The sequence below is a fragment of the Diabrotica undecimpunctata genome, chromosome 3 (genome assembly GCF_040954645.1).
Source record: "Diabrotica undecimpunctata isolate CICGRU chromosome 3, icDiaUnde3, whole genome shotgun sequence".
NCBI classification, from domain to species: domain Eukaryota; kingdom Metazoa; phylum Arthropoda; class Insecta; order Coleoptera; family Chrysomelidae; genus Diabrotica; species Diabrotica undecimpunctata.
The window spans coordinates 36,826,460-36,841,058 of record NC_092805.1 but is presented as its reverse complement, the minus strand read 5'-3'; the positions used below and the strand labels follow the sequence as shown (position 1 = coordinate 36,841,058).

At 33.4% G+C, this 14,599-nt stretch overlaps 1 protein-coding gene across 1 annotated transcript in view; it reads left to right on the top strand.

Moving 5' to 3' along the window:
• The window catches only part of g (adaptor-related protein complex 3, delta 1 subunit-like garnet), a 62,021-nt gene extending 47,975 nt beyond the window's left edge, over window positions 1-14,046 (top strand). Inside the window, exons 17-19 of the mRNA XM_072525737.1 lie at window positions 2,005-2,151; window positions 5,805-6,145; window positions 12,813-14,046. Of these exons, the coding sequence (XP_072381838.1) occupies window positions 2,005-2,151; window positions 5,805-6,145; window positions 12,813-12,874 (550 nt within the window). The 3' untranslated portion in view covers window positions 12,875-14,046. The remainder of the gene's footprint in view (window positions 1-2,004; window positions 2,152-5,804; window positions 6,146-12,812) is intronic.
• The last annotated feature ends 553 nt before the right edge of the window (window positions 14,047-14,599 follow it).

The window sequence follows — 14,599 nt, the reverse complement described above, 5'->3', positions numbered from 1 at the left end:
GCGCCGACATGAGCGGCATCGCTTCGCACCGTAAGACCAACACTGCATTCTAACTGTGGCTTCTACTATAGTGTCGTAGTGAATGTTTTTGTAGTTAATTAATTAAATAATAATTAGAGAAGTCTTTAATGTCTGTCTTATTATCGATGCAGGTTGATTGCTTTTTAAAATGTATTATCTCCAGTTATATTATCTCCAGTTACATTATACATAATTTAATTATCTTTCTATAATCTGTATATTTTCAAAATCAAAAGAATGGTTTTCCATGTAAGTATTGATGCGTTTGTCCAATATATGATGATAATGTTTACACAATTTATTTACACACATAATAGTTTTGAATTTTGAAAATATGTATGATATATTTATGGTGATTTATGTCCAACATTTATGTTATACTTAGATAGCAGCTTTGACATTTTTTGTAAATGGAAAGGAAAAACGATTAATGTATGGAAATGATTTAAAATTCTTATTTGTGTTCATGGGACGTTCTATTGATTTTGGGATTTTTGGTAGAATAATTCTTAATGACAAAACTTCTTTTTCTGATGAGAGGATTGTAAAATTCCGGATTGTAATTATTTTGTTCTAAAATGTTTTTGATTTTTCTCAGATGTTAGGAATGATAATATGAGCTGGATAATTTAATTGCTCTACCTGTTAGACTAAATGCAACACTTCTTGTGTGTGATATGGGTGCCTTGGTGTTAAAATTTAAATATCTGTTACATCACACACCTTTAGTAAATCCGTTTATAGTTATTCGGCTATCGTTGATGTTGTATTGCAAATAACAGTCAAGAAACGCAGTTCTGTCGTTGCTTTCTATTTCATGAGTAAATTGTATTTTGTTGTGAATGCTATTAGACATTTGAAAAGTATAATTAACTTTATTATTCGAAATACAAAGTAAGCAGTCATCGACATATCGTTTATAAAATGGTAAGTTGTAGTTCAATTTAGTGATGACTTATCTTTCCAGTACTTCCATTTCTAAGTTTGCAGTTGTTACCGAAATTGGTGAACTCGTGGCTACCCCAGAAATATGAGAATAGTATTCATTTTTATGTTGAATAGACGTGGAGCTAAGATAGAGCTGTGCTTATAATAGAAGTCGGCCTTGTATTACAATTTGTTTGGACTATCAATAGTTATTGGATGAAGCTAATTGGAGATAATTATTCAAAAACTTGATACATCCCCGCGTTGTCACTCTTATTAACTTAACTCTACTGCATAATTCTAAAACTTTATAGAAGCCTATTAACGCCCTAGGTGATTTAAAAGACTCATTTATTCCAGTAAATTATCATTTTTGTTCTTATTGGGATTTACCTTCAATCGTCATAACTTTCGTCATTTCCTCTTCTCGTTTTTTTGCAGTATGGTTAGTTTTTCTTCCACTTTCGCTAAATAATTTTTGTACAGTGGTTCAATAATGAACAATAATTTCAGCATGTGTTTTACTGAAGGTCTTAGGTTTTTTGCCTAGTGTTCTTACTTACCCTTATAAAGAAGTTTTATCCCTTGCTTTGTCTTTATCTTCTCTTCACATTTTCGTTTCCTGTTCACCTCATTTCGTCCCGTTTATTTTTTCCTCATAGTTTTCTTTATCTATAGTTTCTCGGCGCACATTGGCAATATTGCTTTGACTTATCAATGTATGCTTATTCAAATTAAAAGTCTTAGTTCACGTTTTGGGAGTAATATTCACTTTCAAAAATATGAAGTAAATAAGTAAAACCTTAGTTTAGCAAATAACAAAACACTGTAGCTTGGTATGTTTCATTGCTTTGAATGTCCGAACTCGTCCCTACTTTGACATAAAAGTGTTGCCAACTGCTTTAAAAAAGAAAAATTATAATTAATTAGATGTGTTTTCATGATCTTTTTTAACAACACTGTTGTTGTAAAAGTTTTAAAATGTTATAAAATAAGGTTTTTATTCATAATAAATTTAGTTCTATTAGTACCACATAAAAATTGTTTTTATTTTAGTTCCTCTGATGAAGAAGTTAATCATGGTCCTGTGATAGAAGTAAAGAGAGATATGGAGCTTCCAGAAGGAGCCACAATTTCCGATAATGAAAGTGATCATTCTCATAAAGACGATCCTCATCGAGCCCTAGATATAGACTTAAACTTGTAAGTTCCATAACATTACAATTATTTCTCTTTCTCACACACTTCCTTTCTAACGTTTGCGATTTCGTAGTATCAATGAACATCTTGTTTTATTTATTTGTCAAAGTCAGAGCCGGTTTTAGGGCAAACAGATCAACAATAGATCAACTATTCACGCTGAGACAACTTCTAGAAAAGGGATGGGAGTATAACAGACCCATACACAATCTTTTCATAGATTTTCGACAGGCATATGATAGCGTAGAAAGAAGCCAAGTATGGAATGCCATGGCGGAGTTCTCAATACCAAAGAAACTCATTCGGATGACCAAAGTCTGTATGGAGGGTGGAATATCTAAAGTACGTGTAAATAATAAACTGTCTGGCAGCTTTGAAATCAACAGTGGACTCAAACAGGGTGATGCGTTATCTCCACTACTTTTTAACCTTGTATTAGAGAAAGCCATGAGGTCGGTCGAAATAAAAACAGAATTGCTATCGGTTCAAGGTCCCAAGCTATTACTCGCATATGCAGATGACATAGATCTCGTAGGAGACTCCATCCTATCCACGAAAGACATCTTCAACAAGGTAGAAGAAGCAACAAGTGAAGTAGGGCTGAAGATTAATGAAGAAAAGACGAAATATATGTGTATAAATAGAACGACACGAAGAGACAGAATAGGACAAAATGTGACGGTCAACACCTTCAATTTCAAAAGACTACAACGTTTTAAGTATCTGGGGGCCGTAATCACAGCTGACAACGATATTACTGAAGAAATAAAAGACAGAATCCAATCTGCAAACCGCTGTCTATTCGCACTGGATAAACTCATAAAATCAAAAAATCTGACAAGAAGCTCAAAGATAAAATCTATAAATCCATCGTCAGACCTGTAATAACATACCGATGCGAAACGTGGACCGTGGCCAAAGCAAACGAAGAAAAGCTCAGACGCTTTGAACGAAAAATACTTAGAAAAATATTCGGACCTCACCATGACATCACCACAAACCAGTATAAGATCAGAACCAATATCGAATTAAAAGCACTCTACAATGACGCCGTTATTGTCCAAGAAATTAAATCACAGCGACTAAGATGGGCAGGCCACGTGCACAGACTGCATAACGAGAGACTTGTAAAACTGGTATGGGAGGAGATTCCCACAGGCAAAAGACCACTCGGACGTCCCAGAATGCGATGGAGAGATAACATCTAAGCAGATCTCCGGAAAATGAACATTCCATTTGACCCTAGGTAGATGGAAGACCGAACAAAGTCTAACTACAGATGGATGTGTTTCAATCAATAATCAAGGTTTTATTGCAATTACCGTACACTTTATTGATAATGATAATGGCAAGCAAATATATAAATCCTATCTTTTTGACTGCATTCCCTTTGATGAACGATATACAGCTAAAAACTTATCAGATCAACTAAAAATTCAAGCAGATGAATGGGGCCTTTCTAATAAAATAGCGTGTGTCATATCGGACAACGCTGCTAATATAACTACAGCAATAAAAGCTACGTCTTGGACACTTTTTCCATGTTTCGCACATACCCTCAATTTGGTCCTTCAAGCTGAACTAATGGAAATCCAAGGACGAGTTAATAAGGTTAAGGCCATCGTGCAATTTTATAAAAAGAGTTTCAGTTCTTTAGCTAAGCTAAGAGGTATGCAAACGTAGATGGGGATGCCTCAACTAAAATTAAAACAAGATGGAACTCTACGTATGATATTTTCTCAAGAATAATATTGGTTAAACTAGCTGTTGTCGGCTTATTAGCTGTTGACGAGCCCCATCCTAATACACTATCACCATCTGATTGGAATATTCAGCCGCATGACATGTATCGATCTTCGTCGCAAGTGAGGAACAACCGAGGACCGAAAGTCATGAGAGTATTGGTTGTGGGATTTTGTTTTGGTTCGATCAGCGCCATCGGCGGTCGATCAAGCGATTTTTGTCACCGCACGATCGGATCGTTATGAACTAGCGGAATTTGGTCGTTCAATACTTTGAAATGATTGAATCAAAACGAACGAATCAATCGCGATTGATACAACACTATTGCTGATGTTCATCCCCAACTATTGAGCATGATATCGCAATGAGATCCTCTTAAAATTGCAAAATAGTTGTTTACAACTAGATGGTGCTACAGGATATGCTACTAGAACAACATTGTAAACCCCGAGGGTTCTTTGGTGACTGAATAACAAGAAGAAACACTGAAGTTTTCTATTTTTCTAAATGTTGATTATAATTTCGATATGAGATTTTTGTTACAGTAGTAACAGTTTTTTGGCTTGATGAACAATGTTTTAAAAGTCTTCTTTACGAGTGAAACATGAACGTGTCTACAAAATACCAGACGATAGAATAACAGGAAACCGACTGGAATTTAGTCTTTGGCACTTTGAGATTCATTATCTACTATCCAAAAACTCATAGAACGGTGTCGAGATATCAACGGTGTGTAGGTATTCATAAGACTAGTTGACTTTGAGAATGCCTTCGACAAAATATAACACAGAAGACTGGCAAACATATTATAGAACACAAAAATATAGAATAGATAATCAGGATGTGAGAAGCATTAAACATTTATACCAATATTAGAAAGCTATAATACGAGTAGACCAACAAAATAAGACATCAATGAAGGAGTATCAATTAATGGAACACTAGTGAATAAACTCAGATATGCAGACGATACAATACGCTTGCAGACAGTGGAGAAAGGCTGCAAATTTTGGTTGATCGCACTACCCAGTACTGTGGGAGGTATGGAAAGGCTCTGAACACAAGTTCAGAACTGTTGTCGAAGAATGTGGAAAATATCATGGACATAACACGTAACAAAAATGGAAATATAAAGAAAGATGAAAAAAGAAATAAAAATACTGAACACTATAAAGGAAAGAACAAATGAGCTACTTTGGTCACACAAGAAATGAAAAATATGAGTTTATGCGATTGGTTATACAATGGAAAGTGGAAGGAAAAAGAGGACCGGGGAGACGACGCAGTTAAAGCAGTGGAGTGGAAAAAAAACAATAGAACTCTTCAGAACTGCTGTAGATACAGTAAAATGGGCCGTGATTATCGCCAATGTCCTTAAAGGATGAGGCACACGAAGAAGAAGAAGTTACCGTATCATTTTAAAGATATAAACATTGTTTGTACTGAAAATAACAAATCGTTAATATCATTTTTTTTTTGGAAGTAAGTTAGGAAACTACCAACCTAAACATTACATTTACAACTGACTACAAATGATGATTTATTTCGATGGATTTTTAGCATTTGTCTTTCCATCGCTATTTGTGAATGAAGTGGCAGCCGTAGCTCAGTGACCATGTTACTTGCTTAACAAGCTGGAGGGCCCGGGTTCTATTCTCGGCACTGACACCAGTAATTTTTCAATTTCTAATTTACCTGAGCCGCCACCTGAAAACGCGCGACCTGAAAACCCTAACACCAGACCTTAGCCAGAAGGTTACATGAACTTTAATTGTTTATGTATGTTTTTCTTTCCGTTATTTCGTAAATCTGATATTCTTCATTTAGTTTTGTAATTTACGCAAACTATACGTCTGTAATCTGTTGTTTAAAAATTATAAATTATTCCCTTACTAACACATAAATCATTTTAGGCCAACTTATGATCCTTCGGCGAAACCAGAACACCATAAAAAACAATTGAAAGAAAAGAAGGAAAAGAAACATTCCAAGAAAAAATTGGATAAGGAGAAATCTAGTAAAGACAATAACGAAAAACGTACTAAAGAAAATTGTAATAGTGTTAAAGTAGTTAAGGAAAAATCTAGTAAAAAGAAAAACAGTAGGCATAAAGAGAAAAAGGAACATGTAGCTAAAGAAGCGAATTTATTAGGTTTAGACGACGTCGCAGTAGAAGCAGTAGGAGTTGAGACGGCAGTTAAAGAGATTAAAAAGGAGAAGAAGAAAAAGAAGTCCAAAACTCCAAAAGAAACAGGTAAGAAATCGTTTTATTAAATTGTATTCTTAGTCCTTTCCTTTATTGTTGGATGATTTCATTGCTTTTTACCCCTATTCCTCTTTTCTTTCCAATATTGTAGTTTCATTGCATCTTTTCTCTTTACTTATATAGTTTTACGTTTAGTTTTAAATTCTAAAGAACATTGCTAATAAAACTAGAAATGAAATGTTGACAAATTACAAAGAAATATGGTATCTTGTTTTATCCTGTTTTTTATTTCCTTCTTACCTTTATTATGGTTTTTCACCTTATATAATTACAGCTAAAACTCTCTATATGGTTGTGACAATAAGGGTACCCGCCGTTAAGATAGGCAAAATACTCTCACTCCTAGATTTCAATTTTTTTTTATTTTTTACGTTTTATGTGATTTAAAAATAAAACAGCGCAATTTTCTCCCGTCACCCTCTCCTCTGCCTCAAAACGTCATTTTTTCGTTTTTGAGCCGTAGGTTGAGTGTACATAACCTAAAAATCCTTTTTTTTTAAGTATAACTTTTTTTTTAGATGGCTGCAGGATTAATTTTTTTCTATTTTGTGTATTTTATCAAAAAATATATTCCTTATCTTTTCCAGATTTTTCCGTAAGGTAACCCCGAAAAACTTTTTTTTTAGTTCTTGGCGATTTTTTTTATCATTTTATTGACTTCAAAATAGATCAAATCAAGGTTTTTCTAGGTTATGTATAATTTGAAATAACTGAGTCCTTTAGGACATTTAAAAATTAGGCGAAAATCTTTAAAACCTCAAAAACCATGTTTTTTTAATGTTTTGTGGGGTTAAATGATTTTTTTTAGATAGATATAACCTGAATCAATGCCTTCATAAAAATAGGTAGGCTTAGATGGGCTGGACATGTGTCAAGAGCAAATGAAAATTACCCACCCAGACGAACTCTATTATCGGTCCCAGTGGGAAATAGGAGTAGAGGCAGACCACGACTGAGATGGAGGGACGGTGTGGACGAGGACGCAAGGAAAATCGGCGCGGCAAATTGGCAACGGTTGGCGATTAACAGAAACGACTGGCGAAATAGACTGGGGAAGGTCAAGGCTCAACTAGAGCTGTAGCACCACTGATGATGATGATGATGATAACCTGAATCAATGCGTCTCCAATTCATATTCAAAAATATATGAAAAAGAATATTTTAGACCTCAAAGAAGCAAATACAACCATTGTTAATGTGAAAATCAGTTTTTCATGAGTCATTCTGGGTTTTTACTGGATTTCCCCAACTTTTTTACCTTTCTACTTAATCAAATAGCATGTTTTCAAAAAGTTTCTAAAATAACATAAGACGATGTATTACTCACATTCAGAAAAGCCAGCATTTTCTCGAAACATGCGAAAAATCCGCTTTTCAAGTGTTTTAGGGGAGTTTACTGGGTTTTTACATCTTTTATCACCCCAAACACTATAAAGCAGCGCGTTTCAAACAATGTGACTACGAAACATGAGAAATGTTTTCATAATAATGGGGCGTGTACAAATACTACCATCAAAATGTGCCTTTTTTTGGAATGATTTAGAAAAATATTTCATATTGTGAGTTTTTCCCACTCTCCAGCATTAAAATAACAATTTATAGTTATGAAAAATATGTTGCATACATATTTTCAGGTTTTAGATAAGAAAAAGTTACAATATACAGTTGTGGTAATCTGAAAACTGCATATGGCACGCATAATTAGTGCGAAAAGAACAGTATGAGGTTGTTCTGCTAACAGAGAGGGACCGAATATAGTATGAAATTAGTACCGACATACGAGCTTATTATTAACACCCATTAGATTGAATTCTAGTTTTGTCAAAGTGACATTCAGTTTTGATAACGGAAACGTCAAATATACGTTTATTTTTTCATTAGTAATAATTCTGGTTTTATTCATAAAAAAAACAGAATAAAGAAATTGATATTTCAAGTTAAGAATAATGGTAACCTTTACAACTGAACATAAAATTCAAATTATTAAATAGCATTATTCTGAAAGTAGTGCCGACGATATAATCGGCAGGTTTATTCGAAGGTCCTGTACCAACAAAATCTACAATTCACATTATTTTTAAATTTGAAAACACTGGTTGTGTCAAGAATTGTAGAAAATGCACGGATAGTGATGAAGATCACTACATCAACCAGCTCTTGCAATTAATGAAGAACGGGAACAACGTGAAACTGCCGTATGTACACTAACTGAAATCAATTTTTCTTGTAGCAGCACCTTAATTTCAAGAGAAACTGGTATTAGTGCTAGTACTGTACGAAATATTTTAAAAAGAAACAAGTACCATTGCTACAAATTGCAAAAAACTCAGGAAATTTTCTCTGTTGATTATAAACGACGGATGGTGTTTTGTGAGGACATGATGAAACACACTAATCGTGACGAATATTTCATGAAAAAATCTTGTTTAAACATGTGTCTTCTTTTTCTTTAACTGGCAATCATAATCCATCTGTTACCGTAGGGTACTCTACAGAAAATAGGCACATTACAAAACACAATACCGTCAAAAACTCAACGTCTGGGCTGGTATTTTAAGTGAACGTAATTGCCCCTTTTTTCATTGTGGGCACTTTGTGTGTGTCGTCGTAAATACCCAGATCTCCTGAGAAATCACATAATTGTAGCAGTTCGAGCATTACCTATTAATATGGATGAAATTTGGTTGCAGCAAGATGGCTGTCCAGCTCACAATGCACGGGAGGTGTTAGATTTGTTAAGCATTACGTTTCCAGATAGAGTTATTAGTACAAAACGTACCATAAAAATGCCACCTCGCTCTCCTGATCTTGCACCTTTGAAATCTTCTAATGAAAATTGTTGTACCTTTTTTTCTCATCGAAGGCAAATGTTCAATTTATATCTATTATTGGATCAGGGTCTCGGATGTATTGTTTTGCTGAGGTTTGATTATTTAGATGTGTGTTTGTGTAGTAAGTGGGTTAATAAACAATTTACACAAACAATTATTTCTAACAAGTGAATTATTTAAAATTCCTTGTTTCCAATAATGGCGTGTGCATACTCCACAATACTAGTGGCATTATTATGTTCCGTGAGTCCATCGAGTTGTTCTTGGTATTCCTACACTAACCTAGAGTCCACTTAAGAGCTTATAAGATCCTCCATGGCTGACAGATATGAAGCATTGGACTCCTATGCCTAAATGCATTGACGTTTATTTCTTTCTGTTGATATATTAGTTACTACTTCACGCTAAATCATGATCTCTCATATTTACACATGTCATAAGCGCTCAGTGACGCGGCTTTTATTTTTTTATAAAAGGTTAAATCATTTTTACTATGCTAATTTTTAATTGTCTTAATTCCAAAAATTTATTCTATGGTGTTATGACTATTTTTTAACCCTGTATTTTTTCTCACACATTGTGACGCTATAACAAACCTTCGCTATTTATACCCAGAATTCAAGTTTATTATAGATAACACCTACATCTTAATTGACCTTAGCCTCAATACTTGTAAATTTTAAGTTTTACTAATGAAGTAGATAGTGATATCGTTATAAACAAGAAAATATTAGTATTGGGGGTCACAGAAGCGTTAAAAAAATATTGAAAGACCTTTCAAAATCAACCCGTTTATCAAAAGGTCGAGGATTCATTAATAACTGATAATAATATAAATCAATATACACAGAAAATCGTGCAAAAACTTTTCAGGCCATTTTTGGGTCTTTTTAATATATTGAATGAAATGTTGAATGTAAACATTTTACACTTAAAGTAAAGTCAGGATATTATGGACTATAAAGTGTGAATATTCTGTTCGTTCTATATAGAAGTATGTACCTCAAAACTGTGACATGATTTGCCCTACATTAGCGCTCATCGTATAGTTTAGGATTGAAGAGAGAAAGGCAGGCATCTAAACCAAATATCCTCCTGTGGGATGGATACCGTTCGTAAACGCCATCTATTCTGGACGGCAGAAAATGGAACCGTTGTGGACCCACCATTAAAATATTTTAATTACGTCAATATTCTAGAATTTTTACGGTCTGCAAAATATGGCGCTTCATAAGAGGTCAAGAAACTAATAGAACCAAAACACATAGAAAAGGTTACGTGGATTGACTACTTAAAAAAGCTATATGTAGAGGAAGAACAAACGATGCTAGAACCGGAAACACCAGAAATTACAACAAATGAAGAACTTAATATAAATGTACAGGAAGTTCGGAAAATACTGGAAAACCTGAAGTACAGAAAAGCAGCAGGTAAAGACGGGATACCAAACGAGTTACTGAAATATTGTGAAGCAGAAATGACAGAAAAATTAACAACATTAATTAATAAAATTATAAAATACCGGAAGAATGGAGAACCAGCGAACTAATTCTACTATTCAAAAAAGGAGATAAAAAACACCCAGAAAACTACAGAGGTATAAACTTAAATACTACGCTAAAACTTACAACTAAAATTTTACAAGTGCTAAAAAATCAGAGGATAAGTTTATCAGATGAACAACAGGATTTTCGTAGTGGAAGATCGTGTACAGATGCAATATTCGTTTTAAAGCAAATTACTGAGAAATCACTAGAGTATAATAGACCAGCATTTCTGTGTTTGATTGATCTAAAGAAAACGTTTGACAGAGTAAGACTAAAAGATGTAATCCATATTCTGTATAATAGAGAAGTTCCCCTAAATATTATAAAAACTATCGAAAACATCTACCAAAACAACAAAATGGAAGTCAGAATAGATGGACAACTTACAAAACCTATAGAAATAGGCAGCGGAATAAGACAAGAGGATTCATTGAGCCCCATGCTCTTCAATTTGATCATGCATGGAATCATCAAAACCGTTTACCAAGGAAGAGGATACAGAATGCGAAACAAAGAAATCAAAATACTCTGTTAAGCAAACGACACAATATTGATAGCCCAAGATGAAGATAATCTGCAAAGACTGGTCTAAAGATTTAACATAAGAGCAAAAGAATTTAATATGGCAATTTCATCTCAGAAAACTAAAACAATAGTAGTCAGCAAAGAATAAACCAGATGTAAAATAGAAATTGATGGCATCAGTATTGAACAAGTAATTGAAATCAAACACCTGGGAATTACACTGTCTAGCTATGGAGACTTGGACAAAGAAGTGAGAGATCAAGTACAAAAAGCAAATAGACTGGCAGGATGCCTTAATAATACTATATGGCGAAACAGACACATTAACACTGAGATGAAGTCATGAATTTATAAAGTCAGTGTAAGACCAATAATGACATATGCCTCAGAAACAAGATCCGACACAGCCACAACGCAAATTCTACTGGAAACTGCAGAGATGAGAGTACTGAGAAGAATTACAGGAGTGATGGAGTGAAGATGAAGATGGAGTGACAAACTTCCATAGAGGTATTAATCCGCCAATGAACAAACAGAATTCCTTATAGGAAGAAGAAGAAGAATATTCTAGAAACAAATATCTGTCATTCTCTTTATAGAGGACTGTGTATTATGTCTTCTTCTTAAAGTTCCATCTCCTATCGGAGGTTGGATATCATAACGGCTGTGGTCACTTTGTTGGCTGCTGCTCTGAAAAGTTGTAGTGAACTACAGTTAAACCATTCTCTAAGGTTCTTCAGCCAGGAGATGCGTCTTCTTCCTATGCTTCTTCTTCCTTGGATCCTTCCTTGCATAATAATTCTCAGCAGCTCATATTTTTCTCCTCTGGTTATGTGACCCAAATATTCTAGTTTTCTTCTTTTTATGCTGTTCATAATTTCTAACTCCTTATTTAGACGTCGTAGTACCTCAGCATTGGTAATCCTTTGAACCCACTGAATTTTTAATATTCTTCTGTAACACCACATTTCGAACGTTTCTATTTTCCTTATGTGTTGTTTCTTCAATGTCCAAGCTTCCATTCCGTATAGTAAGATAGAAAATATGTAACACCTTAGAGTGTATTATGTACTATAATCTAAATTCAATATGATTGTCGAGGGTATCGCTTAAAAATTATAAACTATCGAGGGGCTCGAGACGAGAGACGAGTGCAGTTCAAGGGTGGCGTGTACATTTTTAAAATAAGGGAAGTCATTATGAGTACTAATTCATAAGGAACCCTTTACATTAGACTTCTTTAAATATATTCATATTGGAATAATGATCTTATGTACCTATTTATATTTTTAAAATAAAATGCATGACGCCAGCTGCCATTGCAACAACAAACTAAGAATTGAGAGAAATGGTGGCGTTCGGTTATTTTATACCCTATTGTCAGACTAATTAGAACGGAAAGGTAATAAAAACATTCTTAGTAGATAAGTGAGCCTGTGTTTATAATACAACGGGTCTTAACTTCTTTCAAGTCTAGACAGAAGTCATAGGCAATGAAAACTACGAGATATTATACTCAATCAAAATCTAGGAAAATGAAACGCCACAATTATAATTATTATTTATTTCCAATAACGGTAGTTAAGGTATTCATAATGGTGTTATCTTATTTCATCAATCTTACAACCTGAGTGTCGTGAGTTCCATTCCCCACCTAACCATTAAATGTTTTTTGTCTTTAAAAAATACAACAATATAACTTGTCTCGTAAGTTTAATTTTATGTAATATATTAATGTTTTATCTTTTATAGCCAAGGAAAAAGAAGAAAAGGAGGAATTGCGAAAGAGTTACAGCGATTTCAACGCCCAGTAAGGAATTCCAATAAATTTTTATATAAATATTTTATTTATTGTTATAAGTTTGTTGAAATACTCTTTCTCTCTAATAAACAAAAAAGAGTGCAGGTTATTGTTGTTATTGTTTAACAAAACAGGAGATGAGATCAGTTAAGCCAACCAGTTCTAAAAGAGATTTAATTCAAAGTATTTATCTTAAGTTAGTACAAGTTAAAGACACCAAAGAAATTTTTAATTTCGTAGTTTTATAGACAGTTTTTCCCATCAAGTTGTACTAGAGTTCTCTCCCTCTTTCCCCGTCTCTCATTATTTTTGCCACTCACTATCTATCTCGTTTATCTTACGCTTAGTTAATACTTTAGCATTTTGAACCTCCTACAATCTGCAAATGTGATTGTAAATGGTTATTGATTTCCTAACATTATTCTGCATTGTTCACAGTTCTAATCATACCGATTGATTATTTATCATCTTTAATAGCAATGTTTTACCTCAATACAAATAAATAGACTAAAAATGGACCTTTCTGCTGAATCTATAAAGGCAATGAAGGTTTTTCTTTTTTTATTTGCGAAATTTTTCTATCAACATTCCACTATCTCCCTATTTTTCACTTTTTTTGTATATATCTTCGGCTTTCTCCATGCTTAGTGCTTTATCCGATTCTTTTTCTGTCTGTATATGTTTCTCTCTCCGCTTCTATCTCTGTATCCCACTCTTTCTCCCTATTGTTTATTAATATCTACTACTCTTACTCTCTGTCTTCTAGATTTCTCTCCTTTCTCCATTTCTGTCTCATTTTTTCTTACAATAGATTAGTCAATAATACACGCCTCTATCTCTAAGTTTTACTAATTTATATTTGAAATCATAGTATAGTTAATTTATTCTGAGTTGTGGTTGAAAGTTTCACATAAAGAAATACGTGTTTCTATCATTTTAGAGCTAGTTGGTAAGATGTGCAATGACGTAAGGTTAAAAATGTTATTAAAAAGTTAACTTCGGTCAGGTTTTCGATCTGTAACAACTACTCGCTTCTTGTTGATCTTGGAAATTATGTATCTATCTTAAATAAACGAAAGACTTATTAATAATAACAATATTATAAATTGCTTTGTAATCCCTATAGTTTATTTTAAAAGATGTATATTGTAAAATGAATCAATGAATTATATTGTTTAATATAAATGTCGTTTTATCATCTATTTCATAACACACCCCATTCTGATCCTTATACCGCTTTAGAATTCGAAGAACTGCACAAATACGATTTAACATTGGCTGCATGTTATACTTTTAAATGTGAACAATTGAGAATGTATGTTACATCGGCAACATCGGATATGTACCAAGGAGCTCATACAAGAACAGGTTCTTGTCTACTAAGTTTCTTCGATTGACGGAGAGATGGATATAAATTTGAATATTATTTGAAATAGTATTTAATAAAATGGAAAATAAATACGCCTAATAATTGTATCTGATCTAAACTTTGGCAAACCAATTTCAAAATTGTATTTTTTCAATTTTTAAAAAATAAAATTCAAATAGAATTTAATTAAATTAATATTAACATTTTCTATGTGAATCAAGATACGAACAAAAAACAAAAGAAAAACATTAATAAAAGTAGGAATGACACAGGGCAGTGTCCTTGGTTCACTTCTTTATCTTAGGTACACAGCCGACCTTCCAGCTAGCAACCCAATAACCACAGTTTAATAAAGCAATTATGGCCAAA